This window comes from Rutilus rutilus (genome assembly GCF_951802725.1).
Source record: "Rutilus rutilus genome assembly, chromosome: 21".
Taxonomy (NCBI): domain Eukaryota; kingdom Metazoa; phylum Chordata; class Actinopteri; order Cypriniformes; family Leuciscidae; genus Rutilus; species Rutilus rutilus.
The window spans coordinates 2,134,314-2,159,540 of NC_140226.1; the positions used below are offsets into that span (position 1 = coordinate 2,134,314).

Genomic DNA, 25,227 nt, shown 5'->3' on the forward strand with positions numbered 1-25,227 from the left:
AATCAAACTACAAGCAAGAGTACAAATAAATACAAAAGAGCAAAGCTAGTAATAAAATAAACAGTGTTTTTCAGGTTACAGAACATTAACATTAGTTTTCAGCTGCAGAAATGGTAAAATAACACTTCATATTTGACTATATAAATTACAGATTAATCCTTATTAAAGTCACAAAAGCTATTCTAGAGCTGTGAGTCACTTCCTCTGCTTTTGTGGTTTGATTAACATTAAAAACACAGACAGCAGAATATTAGGCTTTTTTGTGTTTAGCCTGTGTGTAGTGTGTGTGCAACGTGTGTGTAGTTTGTGTGTGTGTGTGTGTGTGTGTGTGTAGTTTGTGTGTGTGTTTGTGTGTGTGTGTGTGTAGTGTTAGTGTTGCGCAGGTTTAGTGATTTGGCAGCTAGCTGAAATAAAAGTCTTGTGTGTGTGTGTGGTGTGCAGTGTGTGTGTAGCACGTGTATGCCATGTAGAGCGCATGTAGTGTGTGTGTGTAGCGTGTGTAGTGTATGTAACGGTTGTATAGCATGTGTGTGTAGCGTGTGTATAGCGTTTGTGTTGTCTGTGTATATAGCGTGTGTGTGTGTAGCGTGTGTGTGTGTAGCGTGTGTATAGCGTTTGTGTTGTCTGTGTATATAGCGTGTGTGTGTGTAGCGTGTGTGTGTGTAGCGTGTGTATAGCGTTTGTGTTGTCTGTGTATATAGCGTGTGTGTATATAGCGTGTGTGTGTGTAGCGTGTGTATAGCGTTTGTGTTGTCTGTGTATATAGCGTGTGTGTGTGTAGCGTGTGTATAGCGTTTGTGTTGTCTGTGTATATAGTGTGTGTGTGTGTGTAGCGTGTGTATAGCGTTTGTGTTGTCTGTGTATATAGCGTGTGTGTGTGTAGCGTGTGTGTAATCAGTCTATGTAGCTTTTGTGTAGCGTGTGTGTAACGTTTGAGTATGCCGGTCCTTAGGCCAGTGCTCGACCTCCTCGGTGGATCTGGAGACGGGCTCGGCCACAGACTCAGAGCTGCGTGAGGGCATGCTGGGAGGAACCGTGGAGGCGGATCTGGGTGAGCGGGGTCTGCAGACGCCCATCTTCTCCATCGACAGCAGGACCGGCCAGAGCTCCTGCCCCTCGTGGCTGCGCAAGGTGAAGCCAGGGTCCTCCACCCGTACATGCATACGTTGCCTGCACTGCAAAAAAAAAAAAATCTTTCTCTGTATTTTTGTCTTATTCAGTGCAAATAACACTCTTAAAAGTGAAAAGTGACATATTATGAAAACAGCCTCAGCTGGCATTACAATGTCTACCAATCTCGTACCCTAGTCTTAAAGTCTTCCTTCATAAAGCCTTGCAGTGTGTTTCTCTCTGGTTGTGAGTGCAGGAGCTGCTGGACGCAGAGTTCATCCCCCTGCCGAACGACTCCCGAGACTCCATTGAGCCGCTGCCGTCCTCCTACCCCGAGAGCAACACGCTGCCGTACGAGGAGCTGGACCAGCTCAAAGCCAAGAGCCTGATGGTACTGAACGCTCTGCTGATCGAATCAGGAAGAATTAAAGGAGTAGTTCACTTCCTGATGATTTACTCTCCCCCACGTCATCCAAGATGTTCATGTCTTTCTTTCTTCAGTGGAAAAGAAATGAAGGTTTTTGAGGAAAAATGTCGGCTGGTTCGTGTAGATAAGACTCTTATTCCTCGGCTGGATCGTGTCGAGACTTTGAAGCTGCACTGAAACTCACATTTGGACCTTCGACCTGCTGGACCCCATTGAAGACACTATATGGAGGAACATCCTTTTCCTCAAAAACCTTCATTTCTTTTCCACTGAAGAAAGAAAGACACGAACATCTTGGATGACGTGGAGGAGAGTAAATCATCAGGAAATGTTCATTCTGAAGTGAACTAATGCTTTAAAGACTATCAGCAGTCGACTGGTGTTTGTTTGTGTGTCTCAAGCCGTTGTGTTGTGTTTGTTCGGCAGCCGACAGCATGTGTGGACTACGAGCGGATGAACGGCGCGGAGACGGCCCGATCCGATCCGAGCTGCTGTGGAGCGAGCGTCGAGCTGGCACACGTACGCATGATGCCCAACATCACACCGCATGACCTGTTACTTTTAATCAAATATATAGATGCTTAAATAAAGGTGCATTAATGCCATGTGGTCATTACTGGAATCAGGAGATTACGACTCGTAAGAAGCATTCACGTCCTTGTAGAACTCGTAATTACAACTTGTAAACTGGGAATTTTCTGAGAGCTCCGACTTGTACCACCTGATTCAATTTGGCATTCATAGTGTTTCCATAGAAAACGGATCTGAGTAGAAGGAATATTCAGTGAAGCCCATAATTAAACGTTTTGAACACTATTTTCAGTGATATATTTCTGATTGTCACTCCATCATCTAACTGCAGTAACAAGCCAGAATACATGCACTGTGGTTTCATGATAGTTATTACAGAAACTACAGTTTATAGTTATATATTTTTAAGGGCCCTTTCACACCTACCTTGTTTGGTCCGGACTTTCGGACTTTTCAGTTTGGTCCGAATCAAAATTACAGGTGTGAAACCTCCCCCGGACCACGGTCCGGACCAAACAGACGAAATTTGGTCCGACGAAAAGAGGTGGTCTCGGTCCGGATCAAACTGAGCAAAGGTTTGGTTCGTTTCTAGTGTGAAAGCATTTTCTGTATGGTTCGGACTTTCGGACCATTTACAGGAAGTTCCGGTGGTTCCCGCGTAGCATAAACAACTGAAGGAGAATATTTATGTGCAGATCTGTCAGTCCTGCCCACAGCGTTTCTTCCAGCTGATTCGCGCGCGCGCACACACACACGCACACATTTGTCCTGCGTCCTACCGGCGATGATTTGTTTGCACAACGAGGACGTTCATTTGGCGAATTTGAACTAGCGTCGAGTATAGTTGGTGCTGGAGGGAGTAATGCCGTAATAATAACAGCATAGTGGCAACGATAATATGCGTCTGTTCATTCATTCTTGTCAAAGTTACCCGCCGAATTGACAACACGCTGACGTCAGACGCACGTCCGTTTACAAACCAATATGCAGCCATGTAGATGATGACGACAGGACGCAAGTACGTCATGAAAAGTTCTTTAGTGCGCTCGCATAATTGCAATGTGAAACCAAACCAAAACTAACCAAATGTATACAATGTATCAAAACATGAACTTTGGTTCGGACCTTGGTGCGGACTTTCAGGTGTGAAAGGGCCCTAAGTAGCACTTTACATTAAGCTTTCATTTGTTATAATTGGTTAACTACATTAGTTACCATGAACTAACATTTATTAATATTAGTTCTTGTTAATTTCACCGTATTCTAATACATATTTAAAATCAGCAGTTGTATCTGTGCAGTATGACAACGATCAGTTGTGTTTTTATTAACAAATGCTTTACAATACATATATTGCTCATAGTTAGCTAATGTTAATGAACGAGACCTTATTGTAAAGTATTTTTCAGGATTTCTGCAAATAATGATTTGTTGGATAAAATCTGTGTTCAAGTTTAAAGTTTTTTTAAACCTTATTTCTAATATGAAAACTCTGGGGTAATAATCACAATTTTTCCCAGCATATCACTTTCCCTTTCCAGTTCCAGTAAGATATTATATATTACATATGGCATAGTAAGAAAAAGAGAGTGAATGGTTCTAATATTAATTTTAGAAGGTAAATATATATACAGTGGGCGTTTAAGTCTTTAAAGGGGAAGGCCGCGGGTTTGAGGCCAGCTGGAAAATGCTCATGAGTCATTGCTTTTTGAACAAAACATGGATGTCCAGTAATATTGTCATTTTAAAAAGAATGTTTGGCTGATTTGAATATTGAGTATAATGAAGTCATGTTGTGTTTTTCAGCTCAGAGAAACCGTGAACCGGCAGGAAGCTCAAATCCAGATGTTACAGAAGCAGGTCAGTTCAGAGCGAGTGCTGTGAGAAATAATCTCAGATAAGTGCAGTTCCCTTTCAGTCGGTCACTCTCGACGTCACGTCGACTACCTCGAGTTGTCTTGCTCTGAGCCGTGTAAAAGGGCCGCCACAGGGCAAAGATGTGCTTGTTCGGACGGACAACACTCGCCCGCCATCTCCTCTGGAGTCAGAAGCACCTGAGGTCGCTTCGGGCCATTCAGGTCCCGGCGCTGCTTAACCGTGTGGCCGACGAGCTTTCACGAGCTGGGCTCCCGGGAGAGTGGCGACTCCACCCCAGGTGGTCCAGCTGATCTAGCGTAGTTTCGGAGCCGCACAGGTCGATCTGAGTGCCTCTCCAGAGAACACCCACTGCCAGTTGTTTTTCTCCCTGCCCGAGGGATGCACTGGTACACAGCTGGCCCCGAGGCCTTTGCAAATATGCGTTTCTCCCAGCAAGCTACAGACCCTGTGTAAGCCAGGGAGGAAGAGGAGCAGGTCTTGCTAGTTGCACCCTACTGACCCAACTGGACCTGGTTCCCAGAACTCATGCTCCTCGTGACTGCCCCTCTCTGGCGTATTTCTCTGAGGACGGACCTTCTTTCTCAGAGACGGGGCACCCTATGGCACCCGCGCCCTGACTGGTTACATTGGCCTCCATCAAGAGGGTAGGGGACCTGCAGGCATTTTCGGTCAACGAATCGTGCCTAGAGTTCGGGCCGGGTGACGGCCATGTTGTCCTGAGACCCCGGCCTGGCTATGTGCCCAAGGTTCCTACCACTGCCTTCAGGGATCAGGTGGTGAACCTGCAAGTGCTTCCCCTGGAGGAGGCAAACCAGCCCTGGCTTTGCTCTGTCCCAGAACTCAAAGCATCAGGACCTCAGACCAGCTCTTCGTCTGTTACTGGGGCCAGCAGAAGGGAAAGGCTGTCTCAAGCAGAGGATGGCCCACTGGATAGTGGACGCCAGTGCCTTGGCTTACGAAGCAGAGGGCGTGCCTTGCCCGCTCAGGCTGCGAGCTCACTCAACAAGAAGTGTTGCATCCTCCTGGCACGTGGCGCCTCGCTAGCAGATATTTGTAGAGCTGTGGGCCGGGCGACACCCAACACGTTCGCTTGGTTCTATAGCCTCCGTCTAGAGCCGGTTTCCTCCTGTGTTCTCACCTCAAACGGGCAGACCCTAATTGTAATTACGATTAGTGCAATCCCATTGATCATTAAATGATATCCCGCTGAATCCTTGAGAACCGGGTCTAGGCTGGGTGCCATATGTGTAACCCTGCGAGGATCCCATATGTTGATTTTTCCACGGTTGCTCCTAAACGGAAGCCCGTGTCTTTCCCTTTGGGAAGAGCCCATCTCTTAGGAGATTGGTGTCAGCCCAATACTCCATATGTAAACAACCCCACGAGGTTATGTGTTATCTCCACATGACTCCTTCAGGGAAGGATGTGGCTTCCGCAGCGTTCCTTTTCCGATGGAAAGGACACGCTTTCCCAGTGTTATCCAATAGTCTCACTGAGCCGGAACTGCAGTGATGGACCTCTCTGTGTAAGCCGTGTCCCATCAGGTAAGAGGGAGTATGAGGTATACACAGGGCGCTGGATGGGGTCAGCAGCTGTGGCGCATTGGTAGGGATTACTATTCATCGGTCATCGATGTGGCGTTGAGAGTGACCAACTGAAAGGGATCGTCTCCGTTACGTATGTTTCCCGCTGGGGCAGCCCGGTCACCGGCTCGGCTCCTCAGCGAAAACCTGAAGATGCGATGCTCCTGCTGCTCATTGGAACGATGCAGCGCAGCTGATGCAATCATCGCATGCCAATGTGCAGTGCCTCGTTTTAGTTACACTCGAAGTAGATTGGCCTCTCTAGCAAGTTTCCTATTCGTCGGTAATCTACGTGATGTCTCTGTTCGCTCCTCCAGGGAATGAGGGTTACATGCGTAACCGAGACGTTCTCTCTCTCAGAGCGGATCAGACACAGACAGCACGAGATCGAAGAGGACATCACGTGATTCACGCTCATCCGCTGCGCTTCTAATAAACTGCATGGAATTTAAAGTGCCCCTATTATGCTTTTTGGGATATGACCTTTCCTGCGGTGTGTGATGGAGCTGTTTGTGCATGTGAAAGCTCTGCAAAGATCAAAGTGCAGATGAATGCAGTTTTTGTCTCTCAAAAGAAAGAAGTGATTCTGAACTGAAACGAGTCATCAGTAATTCAGTCTCACTTCCTGATGAAGCTCCGTAGGTTTGTAACTAATTTGCATAATGCCAGCCTGTGGTCTCTTAGCTCCGCCCTCAAACACAGTAGTGTATCTGAGACTGGAAGAGTTTGGTTCGTGTTGTTCATGTCGAGAAGACGATGTTTTCTGCTGACAAAGCAAATCCACTTTGATGAGATTGATACGGTAAAACCCACGCCATCGTTACTGTTCGTATCACTGTGATCAAGAGCTGAGATTCAGATATGATAATGAGCGGTTGCTTTCTGACCAATCACAGCAGACTGGGTGACTGGGTGACAGACTCTCAGAGAGGCGGGGTTTAGAGAGACTGAATCCTTGATCGAAGCGTTTCAGACACTGAGAGGAAAGAGCTGATGCTGCAGTGGAGATTATGAGGAAATTAAAGTGTTTTAGACCTTTGATGCATGTAAACCTGTTGTAGGAGACATTTAAAAGAACATTAGGAGCCTTTAAAATAGCATATAACAGGGGCACTTTAAGTTCTTTTGCTTTTATATACAAATAAATATGATGAACAAGACACCCAAAATACTTGGTATTTAATTCCATCTGAAAGACGTGTTTTCCATTCATTTTTAGTTCAATATAGGGACATGTTTTGGGATTTTTTTGACCGCATAAATAGGTCGCACTGTCAGAGAGTTTGGGAAAACGACATAATTTATACACATTAAAACATGATATCAAAGTTACAAAATCAATCATTTTAGAAGAAAACGATTCATCACAGTGGTTTACTTTAAACCAATGAGTGTTGAGCTGCCGTTTCCCATCATGCAGTGCGTGGGGAGCAGCTCTAACGCGGTTCTGTCTGTGGTTTCAGTTCAGCGATCAGCTGAAGGAGAACGAGAGACTGTGGAAGGCCATCCAGAGCCTCGGCGCAGACGTCAGTCAGAGCCATGAAGAAGAGTGAGACTCCCATCATCCCTCAGTCCTCAGCTATCAGTGCCTGTGTGTCAGAGCTAAAGCCAAGATCACCGAACAGCCAAAGACTCGATCCTGCTGCTAATGTCAAGCCAAATCTGGGGATCTGGGAGCGTTTCATCTGGGAACAGCAGCAGGGTAATCGTCAGACGGTCCTCCAGGATGAATGTAAGGAAAGTGTCATAAACCGTTGGGTTCAGGCCTCGAGACGCGGGTTTTTACTCTGAATGCTTTTATATTGAACCTTTTAGTTTTAAAAGAAGCTCTTTTATGTCAAAGAGATGAAACTGTTAACTCTTTCCCCTCCGGCATTTTTGATCATTTTCACAAAGTTTTCACGGAATATTTTGTTGTATGAAAATCTGAACATGCAAACTATCAAAAGAAAGAACAGAGGCTCAACATTTTATTCTAGCTTTATCAACACTTCAATGTGGGTTTCATTAAAAAAAAGCAACATTTTGAACAATAAGCTGAGAAAATCAAGTTTTTGTCCAAGTTTACAGTGCGTCAGCAATGCTTGTCTGCCTCGTCTTCTCCTGTGTCTCGATCTGGAGATTCAGCACTCTTTCAGATGATGTGTAATTGCGCCCCCTACTGTATAACAGTGAAAACATGGACAGTTCTGTCAATGGCGGGGAAAGAGTTAAACTCTATGGCCTGGTTTCACAGACAGGGTTTAGATTAAGTCAGGATTAGGCCTTAGTTCAATCAGGACATTTAAGTAGATTTTATAATCGTGCCTTAGAAAAAAAAAACACATTACTGGTGTGCATCTTAAGATCTTAAAGTCCCCCTGTGGTGAAGATCCAGCTTTTAATGTTGTTTATGTGTCTATGTGGTGTTTTTAATATGCTTTAAGACAAAGCACGTGTAAGTTCATAAGTCGACACCATTGCTGAGTATTTCCTCCTTAAAACTGCAGTGAACCAAAGACAGTCTCAAACACACGCTTTGAAATCGCTGGTGTTTCTGACGTCACAAACTACCTTGTAACCAATCAGATCAACGTGTGATCGTCAACCAGTGGATCTCTGAGCTGAGTGAGTGAGTGGAGGCGGGGCTCATTTGCATATTCATAGAACCGCGCATACTAAATGAGGCAAGGGTGTCGAGTTACATTCAAGATATTTGAAGTCATGAAGACTTTCTTTTCTAGGAAAAAAAACGTTTAAATGTCATTTTAATGATCAAAGATGAATTTTAAGGGATACTATTGATTACCGGGGGACTTTCAGAAATGCTTTCAGTTAAAACAGCTCAAACATGCATTAGTCTGAGACCAGCTTAATCCTCGTCTGTGAAACCGTGTGTCTCTATATCAGTGTTAATGTGTTGCGGTTGCACATCTGTTATTGCGACTGATGTATTTCAGTCAGAGATTTTTACAAGCAAACTTTAAAGTGTGAATGTGAAGCCAAAACACGGTTTATCTGCGTCACGGGACGAGACTCTTCATACGCAAGTCCTGTTTCTGCTGAGATGTGCATCTAAAGACACGCTGTGTGCCGTGATTTCACATGATATCAGAGTCCGACTGTTGTGCGTTACACGCGTGTCAAAACTACTGAACTTATTGCTTTCTGTTGTATTTCTTGATCGGTCTTTGCTTATTTTGTTTACATTGCCAAATATAGCGGAGCAAGCGCATGTCGTGTTGAACTATACTGAGCTCGGCTCCCGTGTTCTCGCTCTGCCTCTGCATCGGACTGACACACACGTGTCTTTGGAGCAACTACAACCAAATATGCAAATATGTTTTTGTTCTTTGTGTGTGTATCTTATCTGGAGTTTGTGTTTAGATTTTAGTCTGTTGTTTTGTTTCCATTTTCTGTACTCTGAAACTGTATCATATAATTATGGGACTTGCTCTTGAGGTGTTTTTATGCTTTGTACACTCGTATCAGACACTGATTGATGCACATTTCTAATAAAATGGGAAAAAAAAAGTTGAGGCAAAAAGTCACATTGATGTTGGAGTCATTTTTCATGTTGTATCTTTATATAATTCATTAATTTCAGTGTTGACCAATACTTTTTTGCATTCGTTTTTATTTTGTTTCATAATTGTTTTATTTAATGTTGCTAAACAGCCTGATATCAGTGTCGTCTGGATCTGAATGATTTAGTTTGAAATTGATGCCATTTGCAGCATTTTTGAGTGTAGAGAACTCTATACTATTACATATTAATATTTTTTTAATGCAGTTGTTTCTGTAACAAAACAGTAAATAGATATTTGTGTTAAAGTCGAGTTAAAGTGCACAAGAAGCCGAAGAACATGACTGAAGGAGGTCTGTCAGCACTACAACACTCTTAAAAACAGAGGTTTTCACAGCAGTGATGTCAAAGAAGAACAGTTTTCGGTTCTTAAAGTCCCCCTGTGGTGAAAATCCAGCTTTTAATGTTGTTTATGTGTCTATGTGGTGTGTTTAATATGCTTTAAGACAAAGCATGTGTAAATTCATAAGTCGACACCATTGCTGAGTATTTCCTCCTTAAAACTGCAGTGAACCAAAGACAGTCTCAAAAACATGCGTTGAAATCGCTGGTGTTTCTGACGTCACAAACTACCTTGTAACCAATCAGATCAACGTGTGATCGTCAACCAGTGGATCTCTGAGCTGAGTGAGTGAGTGGAGGCGGGGCTCATTTGCATATTCATAGACCCGCGAATACTAAATGAGGCAAGGGTGTCGAGTTACAGTCAAGATATTTTAAGGCAGGATGACTTTTTTTCTAGGAAAAAAACTTTAAATATTTAATTTTGGTGATCAACGATTAGTTTTAAAGGATAAAATTATTGCATACAGAGGGAAACAGTTGATTTGTGAGGAGAGCAATCATGTGTTTATTTTCTAAAGTCAAAATAAAACTGATTGAAAAATGCAATCAACACGAGCCCTTTATTTGTCTACAAATACTCAAGTCTTGCACTGCTGGGTTTGGCCTCATCATGTCCTCATCTCACATATGAAACACCTGTGAGTTAGCAACTACCAGCTAATACACTCGTATTCACGTGAAGGAGCCTTGTAGGCAACACACACAAGATCACTTCTTTATAGCAGAAACAAACTGCTGCAGAAACAGCTAGGTGACATGCAAAATGTAACGTGTTTGTTTACAAATGTATTGGAGTAAAGAGTATACTTAGTCAAAAATGCAGTCAAGTAGAGAGTAAAAGTTGCTAATATCTTTGATAGTCATTTAAAATACAAAGTAGGCCAAATATACTGAACCCTTTGTGCTGCACGTGCAGCGGTCAAAATGACCGGTCGAATTATTATTATTTTTTATTAAATAAATAAATGTACTAGGTTATATTTTAGTCTGATAATGTTTTTTTGTTTAATATTTTATAGTTTTAAGGGATTTTATGGTACTAAATGATATTTATGGAATAGTTAGCTTCCATTTATTTGCTGTTGCTTTTTGAGTGTAGACTTGAAAATTCTCATTTCCAAATTAAACTGTGGTAAATCTGGAATGCTTTGGGTCACAGACTGAAGTTTGAGCTCTTTTTAAAGAAGATTATTATTACGGAGATTATTGCCTTATTATAATCTATTATATAGATTATAAATCTATCTATTTATCTATCTATATCTGTCTATCTAGTTTTTAATATGTCATTTAAAAAAAGATCGTTTAACAAATGTTGAATAATGGGTGACTTTTATTTTGACATGTTTTGGCGTGTCGTTGTTTCCGACTGTCCCGTCATTCACACTTTCACAAACATGGAGTCTATTTTCCACGAAAAAGTAAGAATCGCATTTTAGCGAATTATATTTATGAATGATATCTATATTTAACACACGTGCTCCACCCCATAAATAAGAGCTTTGTCCGTGTTTCAGCTTATTCTCGCACGAACGAGCTCAGACGGGTTTATATGAAGCGTTTATGGACTTTTATCGACTGTCAACGATCTGAAATGGGCTGAAATTCTTCGAGTTGTTTTGTTTACTGTCATTGTGTCGCTTTTATTATTCTCACATCTCTCTCATGTGGAGCTAATGTCGCGGATTATGATTCTACAAACACCACAGTAACTGCATTTACTAACATTTACCATGGTAACTTACGTTATTATACACCGTTACCGTAGTTTTGAATAAATATCATGCGACTAATGCTGTTCTCCAGGGCAATTCTGGGAATATCGTGTCCTTTTATTTGTTTAGTTTTACTACAGTAAACGCACGATCAGTTATTATGGGATGAGCTTTCAGTGGTTTTCATTTCTGAAGTCACAGTTTTACTGTAAGATCAAGAACTGCAGTAACTCTGGTTAGCACTGTAAATGAGTCTCAGTAATCAGGGTTTATAAACTGCGCTCCGGGGAAAAGTTTAGAGAAAAACTGTAAAAATAGATAAATAATTTAACAAACTAGATAAATGTTATTAAAATAAAACAAGATTTTTTTTTTAATACAATAATATATCAGATTAGATAAATAAATAGTTAAAAAATGTTAGTTAATAAAACATTTAACAAATAAATTAAAAAAATTTAATAAAATTGAATTGAAATGAATACATTTGTACATTTGATTAAAATACATAAAATAAATGTAAAAATAAATATCTTTTTTTTTACATTTGATAAAACTATTAAAAAAAGCTTGATTAAAATAAAAATAAGATACTAAGTAAATAAATTGATAAATGTGTTTAAATAAATGAATAATAAATTAGAACATTTTATTAAAATAAATAAGATAAAAACAAATCGATTTCAATTAAAATAATTACATTTAGTAAAACTAAATAAATAAATATAACTCGATTAAAATAAATAAAAACAGAGAAGTAGTGTATAAAAATCAGATAAAACTAAGTAATTAAATAAATGTATTAAAATAAAATAAAATGATTTAAATAATAAATTAATATGTGATTAAAATAGTTAATAAAAATAAACATCTAACAGTACAGTACTACAGTGAGTAGAAGAACGCAATGATGTAATGTAATAAATTGCTAAAATTTGATTTAATAAAAAAATGAATACGATAAAAATAAATGAAAATACAGTTTGATAAAGTTGATAAAGCTAAACAAACAAATAAAAGTTGATTAAAATAAATAAAAAATAATACAAGTGTAAAAGGTCCAAATAAATACAGTTAAAATAAGATTAAAATAAAAAAATTTGATTAAAATAAAAGTTGATTGAAATGAATGAAATTTGATTTAAAGAAATTTAACAATTAATACATTTCATTAAAATTATTTGATCAAAATAAATAATTAAACATAACAGTACAGTACTGTCAGTAGAAAAAAAAACAGTGATGTAATAGAAACTAAATGTTTTACAAATGTATAATAATAATTCTTTCACAGTAATTGGGTCATCATATATGAAATTATATAGCTGCTGTTTAAGTGTTAGGATTGGGTCACACACACGAGAAGGATCATACTCTACATGTAATATATATATATATATATATATATATATATTATTATTATTATTATTAGAGATGCACCGATTACAATTTTCTAGGCCGATTCCGATTTCCGATTTTTCACTGAGTTTGACCTGCCGATACCGATTTTAGCCGATTCCGATTTAATTTTTTTCTAACCACTTTACAGCACACACAAATATTTATTTTCCATCTTTTCTTTAACCCTTTCACGCGTAAGTTTAAAATATTCTAACTGACACCCCCACCCCCCGAGTGAGTTTTTTCGCGAACGTTCCCTTTAATGTTTCCATGGCGACGCGTCACGCGATACACCGCAGCCACAATTAAACTGTATGACAGATGTGTCGCTTTTATTTCACTTTTCCTTTTTTATTCAAAATATTCACAAACTTGCTTACCATGTCATCAACTAGCCTATCTGATATTCCGATTCTCAAATACGTGTAAGTGAGTGGTCGTTTAAAAACCTTTAATCTTGATCTATAATGAGATGGGCGCCGCAATGTTGTCCTGTCAGTCGGATTTACAGCACGTGAATTCATCAGTTTCTCCGAAATAAATGCAAGAAAGTGGCCGGTGAACTGAGAAGAATAGAGTAAACTTTATAGTTACTTCCCCTATGTTTGTCTGATATGAATAACACACATGTCGGCAAATTATATTTGAATAGATTGTTATTGCTGCTTCCACAGACATCAGTGTGTATTTTACAAACTCCAAATGTATTGTTTTAATCGTGCTTATGTGTATTTAAATATCTGAAACCTAAAATAAACATTTTGAGGTTGAAAACACTGCTTAGTTGTGCCATAACAGCGCTGAACGCGTCCGTCTCTGGCTCAGCGCCAGGCAGCCAACGCGCGAAAGCACAGTTTGAATCTGGCAGTTATGCGACGTCACTGAACATCTAAATGTGGCACCGCACCGTACTCTCATGGGCACAGACATACAAATCCCATATATGAGACCGTACCGCTCAAAAGGTTAATCATGCGGCGCCCGAGTGCATTTGACCGGCATAAAATCGGCATTTGTCAGACTGACCGGCCGGTCGCCGGTCATGGCCGATCACGTGAAAATCGGCCAATTCCGGTCACCAGCCGATCAATCGGTGCATCTCTAATTATTATTATTATTATTTCCTGTAATCCTGCCTTGTCTGGCCTATGCTACTCTAAGCAATGCCTGAACTGTGTATTTTGAGCACTGGTTTTTGTTTTTGCATCTTCATGACGACTCGCTTGCTGTAAGTTTGTAAGTCGCTTTGGACAAAGGCGTCTGCTAAATGACTGGATGTGCATGTGAAGTCCCTGACAGTAATATGTGTGTGTGTGTGTGTGTGTGTTTCAGCAAGAGGGCTCTCTGTGTGCGCAGCACTGCTTGAATAACCTCCTGCAGGGCGAGTACTTCAGTCCGGTGGAGCTGTCGTCGATCGCACACCAGCTGGACGAGGAGGAGCGCATGCGCATGGCGGAGGGAGGAGTGCAGACGGAGGAGTACAGGACCTTCCTACAGGTGCACACACACACACACACACACACTCACTGCTCACAACTCACTCTTATAATCCTAACACCTGTGTGTTCTGCCTTCTCCAGCAACCGTCGGGAAACATGGATGACAGCGGCTTCTTTTCAATTCAAGTGAGTCACATCTGAGGCACTGTACAGCAGGTTCTGCTCTCTTATAAACACCGGTTCTTTAGTGGCATTGATGTTCCATGAAGGATATTTCACATCCTTTGAATCTTTCGATTGCACAAAACGGTCTATATAGTATAAAAAGGTGCTTTAGATTATTAAATTGTTCTTTACACTAAGAAAGAACTAAGATTCTTTCAAAGTCCGCCTGTAGTCAATAATTGTATCCCTTAAAACTCAACTTTGATCACCAAAATTACATATTTAAACTTTTTATCTTAAAATATAAACTTAAAATAAAAACTTAAAACTTAAAATACCCTTGCCTCATTTAGTATGCGCGGGTCTATGAATATGCAACTGAGCCCCGCCTCCACTCACTCACTCAGCTCAGAGATCCACTGGTTGACGATCACACGTTGATCTGATTGGTTACAAGGTAGTTTGTGACGTCAGAAACACCAGCGATTTCAAAGCGTGTTTTTGAGACTGTCTTTGGTTCACTGCAGTTTTAAGGAGGAAATACTCAGCAATGGTGTCGACTTATGAATTTACACATGGTTTGTCTCATATTAAAAACACCACATAAACACATAAATAACATTAAAAGCTGGATTTTCACCACAGGGGGACTGTTCTTCTTTGACATCACTGCTGTGAAAACCTCTGTTTTTAAGAGTATTGTAGTGCTGACATCACACTCCTCCTTCAGTCATGTTCTTCGGCTTCTTGTGCATGATTGTCTAAAGTTTGTCTTCATAATCTTTTTAGAGCTGCACAATTCTGGATAAACTGAGAATCACAATTTAAATGTTATTTTCTGTAGTCTATTTATAAAAGTGTTTTATTAATCTGAATATTAAATTAATGATTCAATAACTCACTCATAAAGACTTCCCACTGGCTTCATAACTACATGAATCAGTGTTTTTTGAACAAATCTCTTTAATGAATGCTTCAATCACTCGCACATAAAGACTTATTTTGCTTCATTACTGGATGAATCAGCATTTTTGAATGAATCTTTTGAATGAATGCTTCAATAACTCAATCAATAACTTCACTTGCTTCATTACTGGATGAATCAGCATTTTTGAATGAATCATTTGAATGAATGCTTCAATAACTCACTCATAATGACTTCACTTGCTTCATTACTGGATGAATCAGCATTTTTGAATGAATCTTTTGAATGAATGCTTCAATAACTCACTCATAATGACTTCACTTGCTTCATTACTGGATGAATCAGCATTTTTAACGAATCTTTTGAATGAATGCTTCAATAACTCACTCATAATGACTTCACTTGCTTCATTACTGGATGAATCAGCATTTTTGAATGAATCTTTTGAATGAATGCTTCAATAACTCACTCATAATGACTTCACTTGCTTCATTACTGGATGAATCAGCATTTTTAACGAATCTTTTGAATGAATGCTTCAATAACTCACTCATAATGACTTCACTTGCTTCATTACTGGATGAATCAGCATTTTTGAATGAATCATTTGAATGAATGCTTCAATAACTCACTCATAATGACTTCACTTGCTTCATTACTGGATGAATCAACATTTTTGAATGAATCTTTTGAATGAATGCTTCAATAACTCACTCATAATGACTTCACTTGCTTCATTACTGGATGAATCAGCATTTTTGAATGAATCATTTGAATGAATGCTTCAATAACTCACTCATAATGACTTCACTTGCTTCATTACTGGATGAATCAACATTTTTGAATAAATCTATTCAATGAATGCTTCAATAACTCACTCATAATGACTTCAATTGCTTAATTACTGAATGAATCAGCATTTTTTAACAATCTCTTAAGTGAGTGCTTCAATCACTCGCACATAAAGACTTATTTTGCTTCATTACTGGATGAATCAGCATTTTTTAATGAATATTTTGAATTATTGCTTCAATAACTCACTCATAATGACTTCACTTGCTTCATTACTGGATGAATCAACATTTTTGAATGAATCTTTTGAATGAATGCTTCAAGGACTCACTCATAATGACTCGCTTCATTACTGGATGAATCAGCATTTTTGAATGAATCTTTTGAACGAATGCTTCAATGACTCACTCATAATGACTTCACTTGCTTCATTACTGGATGAATCAACATTTTTGAATGAATCTTTTGAATGAATGCTTCAATAACTCACTCATAATGACTTCACTTGCTTCATTACTGGATGAATCAGCATTTTTGAATGAATCATTTGAATGAATGCTTCAATAACTCACTCATAATGACTTCACTTGCTTCATTACTGGATGAATCAACATTTTTGAATAAATCTATTCAATGAATGCTTCAATAACTCACTCATAATGACTTCAATTGCTTAATTACTGAATGAATCAGCATTTTTTAACAATCTCTTAAGTGAGTGCTTCAATCACTCGCACATAAAGACTTATTTTGCTTCATTACTGGATGAATCAGCATTTTTTAATGAATATTTTGAATTATTGCTTCAATAACTCACTCATAATGACTTCACTTGCTTCATTACTGGATGAATCAACATTTTTGAATGAATCTTTTGAATGAATGCTTCAAGGACTCACTCATAATGACTCGCTTCATTACTGGATGAATCAGCATTTTTGAATGAATCTTTTGAACGAATGCTTCAATGACTCACTCATAATGACTTCACTTGCTTGATTACTGGATGAATCAGCATTTTTGAATGAATCTTTTGAATGAATGCTTCAATGACTCACTCATATAGACTTCACTTGCTTCATTACTGGATGAATCAGCGTTTTTGAACAAATCTCTTGAACGAATGATTCGATGACAAATACATTATTTTAACAGTCACTAGTCGCCACCTACTGGTGTAACAATGTAATTGAAGTGTCAAGTTACTTTTAAAAGGTGATTTGCTCTATTTTGTTCGCTACTGCAGACATCAGTGTTTATATCAAACTATAAACTTTTATCCCAGTTCTTCTTTGATTCCTTTTCACCGTGCATCTTCAGTCCCTCTTATTTTACACGTAGAGACACTTTCACGATCCTCACGTCCCGCTTTCCCTGTGTGACTGTTTCAGACGTCACATGTGCACTCGCTGAGTACAGGTGTACTGTGTCTTGCAGGTCATCAGTAACGCGCTGGGGGTTTGGGGTTTGGAGATCGTTCTCTTCAACAGCAGAGAGTACCAGCAATTACAGATCGATCCCATGTAAGCCTTTCTGACAGCTTCAGCATCCGTACTGTAATCCGCTGAGTGACGTTCATCCTCTTCATGTTTGCTTTCAGACACGAGAAGGCCTTTATATGTAACTATAAGGAGCACTGGTTTACGGTGCGTAAGCTGGGACAGCAGGTATGTGTTTCGTCTAAAACAAGCACTACGTTTGCATGTGCACCGATTATGTGACTATTTCCAATCAGGACTCATTCACAGTCAAATGTTTACATGACACGAGCAAACACTCATGTTTACATGCAATTTGCATCATTCTGATTATTCTTATTTTTACCACTTTAAACACAAGGCTCTTCCAGCACACAGTTCTTTAGTATCTATCTTTTTTTCTGTCTTTTTTTGTATTTATCAAATTGTTTTTGATAGTAGATAAAACATTTTTTAAATGATCCATTTCCATGTTTTTGACCATTAATATACTGCATTATATTCATGTCAACATGAACTCAGTTCTTCAGCACTTCAGAAATGCACATGCACACTGGAATAGATGCCATTAAAGTGTTTACATGCTTGTTTATTGAAATCGGCGTACACCATGTTTTACTATGATTATGAGCTTAAGGTATTAGTTCACTTCAGAATTAAAATTTCCTGATAATTTAAAGGAATAGTTCACCCAAAAATGAAAGATCTCTCTTCATTTACTCCCCCTCATGTCATTCACAATGTATAGTACAGTATATGACTTTCTTTCTTAAGTTTAACACAATCAAAGATTTTCTGGAAAAGAATCTATCTCTGAGAGTCTATATAATGCAAGTGAATGGCTGGCGCTCATTTGACACTTGAAAAAACACACACATGGTGATTCACACGATTCTAGTGGATGAATCTGTCTTCTGAAGCCAAACGATATGTTAGAAAAATACTTAAATTATTCAACTATTTTAGCTATAAATCATCACTCCCAGCCAACTGTTTTAGGCATGTTTATAAGTTCAGCTTGACTTAAATGTAAGTGCGTTGTGAAGTTTTGTGTGAGAACTAACACCCTTCGGATTGCTCGTCTGACAGAATGTTGATGTTTTTCTCACACACACCTATCTTTGGCTTGAGAAGACACAGATTCATCCACTAGGGTTGTATGAATTGCATCACGATCACTGTGTGTGTCTACTGAGCGGCAGCTGTGTGTGAGATGATGTTGAGTTTCTCTCTCTCAATCTAGTGGTTTAATCTGAACTCGCTGCTGACCGGACCGGAGCTCATATCAGACACATACTTGGCCCTGTTCTTAGCGCAGCTACAGCAAGAAGGTAAACCTCGTACATGGCCGCGCGTCACATGAGCTCTCCTCATGGTGCGTCCACATGCATAATGCGTGGAAATTCCATATTCCAGGTTATTCCATATTTGTGATCCGGGGAAACCTGCCGGATTGTGAAGCGGATCAGATTTTGCGGATCATGCGAGTGGAGCAACAGCAGCGGCCGAAGCTGATCGGAGAAGACGAGGCCCAGAGGTGCGCTGACTCTCGTCACATGACATGCTTGAAACACTCTAAACTACAGTCATCAACCTTTGAAGTGGATCAAAACCTTTCATCAGATTTATACATGAATTCTAAACAATACCTGTTCTTGTTTTTGGACAACTTTGATTCACTTTTTTGATCCACTTCAAATGTTGATTACTGTATTTATTCCTTATTTTATTATTCCTTAAGTTATTTGACACCCAAAACAAACACCATAATTTCATCATAGCATGAGGATTAAATGCATAAAGGTTAATCCACGGCTAGATGTGCATCAAATGATTTCAATGCATGACGTGGAGGCAAAGACCCACCGGTGTTAAAGTGCCCCTATAATGCTTTTTCAGATATTCCCTTTCCTGCCGTGTGTGATGGAGCTGTTTGTGAATGTGAAAACTCTGCAAAGATCAAGCTGCAGATAAATAAAGTTTTAGTCTCCTAAAAGAAAGTGATTTTGAACTGAAACGAGTCATCAGTAATTCAGTCTCACTTCCTGATGAATCTGCGTTGGGTTGTAACCAATTTGCATAATGCCAGCCTGTGGTCTTGATTGGCTGAACAGCGTCTCTTAGCCCCGCCCTCAAACACTGTAGTGTATCTGAGACTGGAAGAGTTTGGTTCATGTCGAGAATACGCTGTTTTCTGCTGACAAAGCAAATCCACTTTGATGAGATTGATACGGTAAAACCCACGCCATCATTACTGTTCGTATCACTGTGATCAAGAGCTGAGATTCAGATATGATAATGAGCGTTTGCTTTCTGACCAATCACAGCAGACTGGGTCATCTGACGTGAAACTTTGCATTTAAAGACATAATAATTTCAATAATTCGTGTCTAATTATTTACTTATGTGACAAGTAGCCGTGTGATAAACGGGATAATGTACATCCAGCCGGTTGTTATCTCAGAATAAACCCCTTCAGGTGTGTGTGTGTGTGTATCTCAGAATAACCCCCTACAGGCCGATGAACACCTGATCCTGATCACCCTGTCGGGTTTATTCTGAGATAACAGCCGGCTGGATGTACATTATCCCTTACGTAATGTGTAGCCGTGGATCACTGATGTCTGCACGGTGAGTGTGTGTGTCTCTGACGAGTGTGTGCTGTGGATCAGGTTGTCAGTGCCGCAGGTGTCAGACACCACACTCCCCGGGGACGAAGCGCCGCTGGACGAGGATGAGGAGGAGCTGAGGAAGGCTCTGGCTCTCAGTAGACAACACATGGAGGTGGAGGACGAGGAGGCCGACCTGCGCAGGGCCATTCAGCTCAGCATGCAGGGTGAGACACACTCTCGTCTGTACATATCGGGCCCTATTTTAACAATCTAAGCTCATGGTCTAAAGCGCAGGGGGAAAGTGCACTTAGGGCTAGTTGCACGACGGGAAAAATGGTCGACGCTCCCGGCGCTGGTCTAAAAGAGTCATCCCTATTCTCTTAATGAGTAATGGTTGTGTTTTGTCTCTATTCTCTTAATGAGTAATGTGTGTGTGTGTGTGTGTGTGTGTGTGTGTGTGTGTGTGTGTGTGTGTGAGAGAGAGAGAGATTAAAGCGCAAGCAGATAATCTATGAGACAAACCGGATTCCACCATATCTTTATGTTCACAATAATAATCTTTTACATTGTGATCCTTTCATTTTTAATATTTGGCATGTTTGTGTGCTGCTGGGTGTACCTGTGTGTGTGGTAAGCAGAGTGTACGTGCGTTGTGGACCCGCCTATAGGCTCATATTACTAACGCGCCCTTTAACTTAAAAAACAAATACTGCGCCATTGACTTTAGACCAGGTTTCAGTTGGTCAATGGCTCAGTCTATTTCAGTTCCTCAAAATAGCAACGGTCCAACAATGCGCCTGAACACACTCCTCGTTCTCAGACCAGCAGCTCATGGGCGCACAGATCAGTGCAAATGCATTTGCTATTTAAACAACGTGGCGCAGGACGTGAAAATGAAAACTGCGTCGGACTGAAACTAGCAAAACACACTTGCGTCGTGTCCAAGACATAGGCCTAATATCTTATGGCATTTACTCATATAGTAAATGATTCTTGATTTAATAATGTTTTTTTGATGTTTGGACTGGAATCAAGACAAAAATACTAAGAAAGAAAATCTTTTTTTTGCAGTGTATCAATAAAAATTGCGTATATTTGTACCAAGTTTTGGTTTCATAGTGACTGTAATGTAATGTCAATAGGCGGCGTTGATCCCAGAAGCCCCGGTGCGGTTGTGACGGCGAGCTCGTCTCATGAGTCGGGAAGCATCGAGAAGGAGACGCTCTCGGCAGAGGAGCTGCGCAGGAGGAGACAGGCCTACTTCGACAGGTGAGCGCACCTGCACACACTCGTGTTACTGTGATCATACATGATCAGATCAGATCAGTGATGATGGTGTGATCTCCTCACAGGCAGCAGCAGAACGCCAGCAACACCACCGGTAAGAGTCCTTCAGTCATCCAATACTTCTGCTTTACACATCTCTCAACAGCCGAGCTTCTGTCTGCTCATAAAGACACCAGACCAGTCCCTCAGGTCATGTGAGCGAGTGATCCAGATCTAGTTTATCTAGCTAGCTGTGTAAGGGGTAATGAGTCTGAGGCCGTTTTCACACCCAGCTCGTCTTTTCTCCCTTAGTTCCGTTCGTTTAGGCATGATCCGCACCACAGCACTGCGTCTGAATCAGGGGGTTTCGGCCCATTTGTAGTAGTTCATCACAGAATTAGCATTTCCTGATAATTTACTCTCCCCCACGTCATCCAAGATGTTCATGTCTTTCTTTCTTCAGTTGAAAAGAAATGAAGGTTTTTGAGGAAAACACTCCAGGATGTTTCTCCATTTAGTGACTTCAGTGGGGTCCAGCGGGTCGAAGGTCCAAATATACGTAATGTGTGTCACATCACAGCGAGTGCAAGACCAGCATTAGTGGTTAAAAGTATATAAATGTTTATTTTGTTCTAAAATGTGGGCTGGTTTGTCTAGATAAGACTCTTATTCCTCGGCTGGATCGTGTCGAGACTTTGAAGCTGCACTGAAACTCACATTTGGACCTTCGACCCGCTGGACCCCATTGAAGACACTATATGGAGAAACATCCTGGAGTGTTTTCCTCAAAAACCTTCATTTCTTTTCCACTGAAGAAAGAAAGACATGGACATCTTGGATGACGTGGGAGAGAGTAAATTATCAGGAAGTTTTAATTCTGAAGTGAACTGCTCCTTTAAAGTGCTCCTGTTAGGCTATTTTAAAGGTTTCCAAGGCTAAACGTTACAGGGATACTCCACTTTTTTTGTAAATAGGCTCATTTTACAACTCCCCCAGAGTTACACAGTTGAGTTTTACCGTTTTCGAATCCATTCAGCCGAACTCCGGGTCTGACGGTACCACTTTTAGCATAGCTTAGCATAGATCATTGAATCGGACAAGACCATTAACATCTCTCTCAAAAAAATGACCAAAGAGTTTGATATTTTTCCTATTTAAAACTTGACTCTTCTGTAGTTACATCGTGTACTAAGTACGACGGAAAATGAAAAGTTGGCTCTTTGACAATTTTTTTGAGAGAGATGCTAATGGTCTTGTCCGATTCAATGATCTATGCTAAGCTATGCTAAAAGTGGTACCGCCAGACCCGGAGTTCGGCTGAATGGATTCGAAAACGGTAAAACTCAACTGTTTAACTCTGGGGGAGTTGTAAAATGAGCCTATTTACAAAAAAAGTGGAGTATCCCTTTAAGGCCACCAAAGCCAGCTGAAAACACCTAGCTGTGGGCGCTTGAGAGCGCTTTGGCAGCATTGCGTTATTTTTTTCAGTTGAGACGCTTTGCTTGTAATGATACGGAATATCCGTGAAAGTGTTACTAGTATCTCATTTCACACATATTTTGTTTCTGTGTTGATTCTATATTAAAATGTCGATACAGTGTAATGTATTTTCTCTGGCTCTTGTTTTAAATGATTTTGTTCCGCTATTATGCTAGTTGTCGTCATCTGTTGACGTTGTACAAGCAGAATGTGGCGGTTGGTCGATGTGGTATTAGTCCCGCCCCTCCTCCACTGTGATTGGACGGTTGGGTAAAGTGACAGTGATGAGTGCTGCGTTTTACCCAAAGTTGAACATTCTTCAACTCTCGGCGACCAGTAAAAACCGCTGAGCGTCTCGTTACGCTCATGGCGTTTTAAAAACGTGAAACGTGAAAGAAACGCTTTGGTGGACACACGGCCTAACGATTGTTTTTACTTTTTTACTGGCACCGCCACAAAGAGTAATAAATAAATAAAGCAGGCCTAGTTATGGTATTCTTGTCTTTTTTTTGTATCCATAACCTTAAGAAATACTGTTATGACACTAACAACTACAAGTAACAACTACTACTCATATACATTTCAAGTGTAAAGACGACTGTCAGTGATAGAATAAGAACAAACACCGGTAATCAAATGACAAGAAATAGCACACATACAACAGAGCTAGTACTACATCCGCCATGTTGATACTGTCACATGACCTCCCAGCGTCAGTTCACCGCCACTCATATACCCTCTCCTATGGCCTCATGGGATAGTAAAGTGCCAATCAAATGCGCTCTTACCTTGGCGTGAGTGATAGGTTATTCCGCCTACTGCTTTCGTATACTATTAAGTAGGAAAGTATTTCGGACGCAGCGACAGTCTTAAGCTAAGTTTATGCAACCACAGTCTAAGCTGTTTCAGCGATGGCCACAGGATCTGCGCTCCTCAGCACATGTTGTTTTGCTGTGTGTCATTGGCAGGCGAAGAGAAGGACAGCGGGACCAAACCCAACCAGTGACCATCCAGCAGAGACGCTCTGAACGCCACGATCCACCCGATGGGAGCCACCACTGCGCTCGGGTCCTGCCGTGTCAATCAAGGGACATTCGTTTAGCTTCGCTTGACCTCTGCGAGATGAATGAGGTCAAAGGGAAGCTCTTCCCCCGGTACATTCCTCTTCCTCAGACTGCAGTCGCCGAGAGCGAGACGCCCGCGTCACGAGGAACCTGTTAAAGTGGGACCATTCGGGCTTTATTGGGTCTCTTTCCTCTTTTCCTCTGTGAACTGTAGTGAATTACTGTCACAGGTGAGGCGTGTGACACGTGTCCGTATCTGTGATTCATCAGTGGCCTGTGAAGGTCGACTCTCACGAGCACAGTGTGTGTGTGTGTGTGTGTGTGTGAGGGCAGATGTTGAAGAATGAGAGCGTGATGAAATGACGTTCATCATCGTACAGATTCAGACCTTCTCTTGGTTTAGTCGTCCCTCTGCAGATCTTTCGGTTCCAAACTCGTTTCATATTCAGCAATAGTTTTTAAGTGATTGATTATTCTTGCACTTCTATATACACACTTTTGTTTCTTAAATAAAAATATTTGTTTTCCCCCTCGAGTGGTTTTTCTCTGTCCCTTCTCTCTGGATTATTAGCGTTCTTGAAGACGTCAGATGTTCCACTGATGACTAGCAGTCGCACGACTCTCTCTTTATCCACGCTTTAGTTTAATCTTCATCGCACTTTTGAACAAATCCTTCCCTCGTGGGTCAAAATGACCCGAAGCCCTAAAATTATATAGATATATATATATTTATTTTGTCCAGAAAGCTGCTTTCATTTCATTTTGATATTTGTTTCTATTTTTTAATGCAATTTTTTGTGGATATTTTTTATTTACCTTTAAATTACTAGATTTCATCAATAAATAATAAATAGATAATAATTTAAGCGCATTCCTCACATTCTTTCAACTTAAATTCAAAATAACTCACAATTTCATGCATAACCCTTTTAATTCAGCTCTAAATGTCTTACATTGGGAGTCTTTGCCGACCTTGTGTGGAAAAATAATAATATAACTTGATATTTCATGACTCTTGATAGTCTTATAGCTCTACATGGAGCAAATGATCTGTTCCGCTGGGTCCTAAAGTCAGTTTCTTCATCAGTATACATTCAGATACACATGTAGACATTATAACATCTTTTTTTGCTAAAGTTTTAGCATTTTTAGTTTGAATTTTGAGCATTTTTAGGTTTTATCTGTGTGTACTGAAGCATTCCTCGCTTTCCATTCATTCCTAAGGGGGTCAAATTGACCCGCGAGGGAAGGATTTGTTACTTTTTTAAATTTCAACCACAAAACTCCTTGAATCCAAAGAAATGTTTGTGTGTGTATTCGTGGTTCAAGTGCAACAAAAGTCCTCTGATGAACACTCAATTATTTAATTTCTTTAAAAAAAATGCGTTTCAGGTCAAAATGAGCCGAGGGAAGGATGATGCAGTGATGTACTTTTTCAAAATAGTGAAATTT

The 25,227-nt window shown here is 40.2% G+C and overlaps 2 protein-coding genes across 4 annotated transcripts in view; both read left to right on the plus strand.

Annotated features, from left to right (window-relative positions):
- Positions 1–9,059, plus strand: part of nek9 (NIMA related kinase 9) — a 30,430-nt gene extending 21,371 nt beyond the window's left edge. Inside the window, exons 19-23 of the mRNA XM_084393343.1 lie at positions 953–1,131; positions 1,367–1,501; positions 1,964–2,056; positions 3,875–3,928; positions 6,993–9,059. Of these exons, the coding sequence (XP_084249469.1) occupies positions 953–1,131; positions 1,367–1,501; positions 1,964–2,056; positions 3,875–3,928; positions 6,993–7,082 (551 nt within the window). The 3' untranslated portion in view covers positions 7,083–9,059. The remainder of the gene's footprint in view (positions 1–952; positions 1,132–1,366; positions 1,502–1,963; positions 2,057–3,874; positions 3,929–6,992) is intronic.
- Positions 9,060–10,109: 1,050 nt separating this feature from the next.
- atxn3 (ataxin 3) lies at positions 10,110–24,310 on the plus strand. Of its 3 annotated transcripts, none has more exons than XM_084392636.1 (11): positions 10,110–10,190; positions 13,888–14,052; positions 14,136–14,180; positions 17,314–17,399; positions 17,477–17,543; positions 18,598–18,685; positions 18,771–18,891; positions 20,027–20,190; positions 21,109–21,235; positions 21,319–21,347; positions 23,680–24,310. In XM_084392636.1, the coding sequence occupies exons 2-11, from the start codon at positions 13,999–14,001 to the stop codon at positions 23,715–23,717; spliced, it is 819 nt and encodes a 272-aa protein (XP_084248762.1). In that variant the 5' UTR covers positions 10,110–10,190; positions 13,888–13,998; the 3' UTR covers positions 23,718–24,310. The 3 variants fall into 3 exon arrangements, with proteins under 3 accessions (XP_084248762.1, XP_084248760.1, XP_084248761.1); XM_084392634.1 differs by lacking the exon at positions 10,110–10,190 and adding an exon at positions 10,812–10,860; XM_084392635.1 differs by lacking the exon at positions 10,110–10,190 and adding an exon at positions 11,031–11,175.
- Positions 24,311–25,227: the final 917 nt, after the last annotated feature.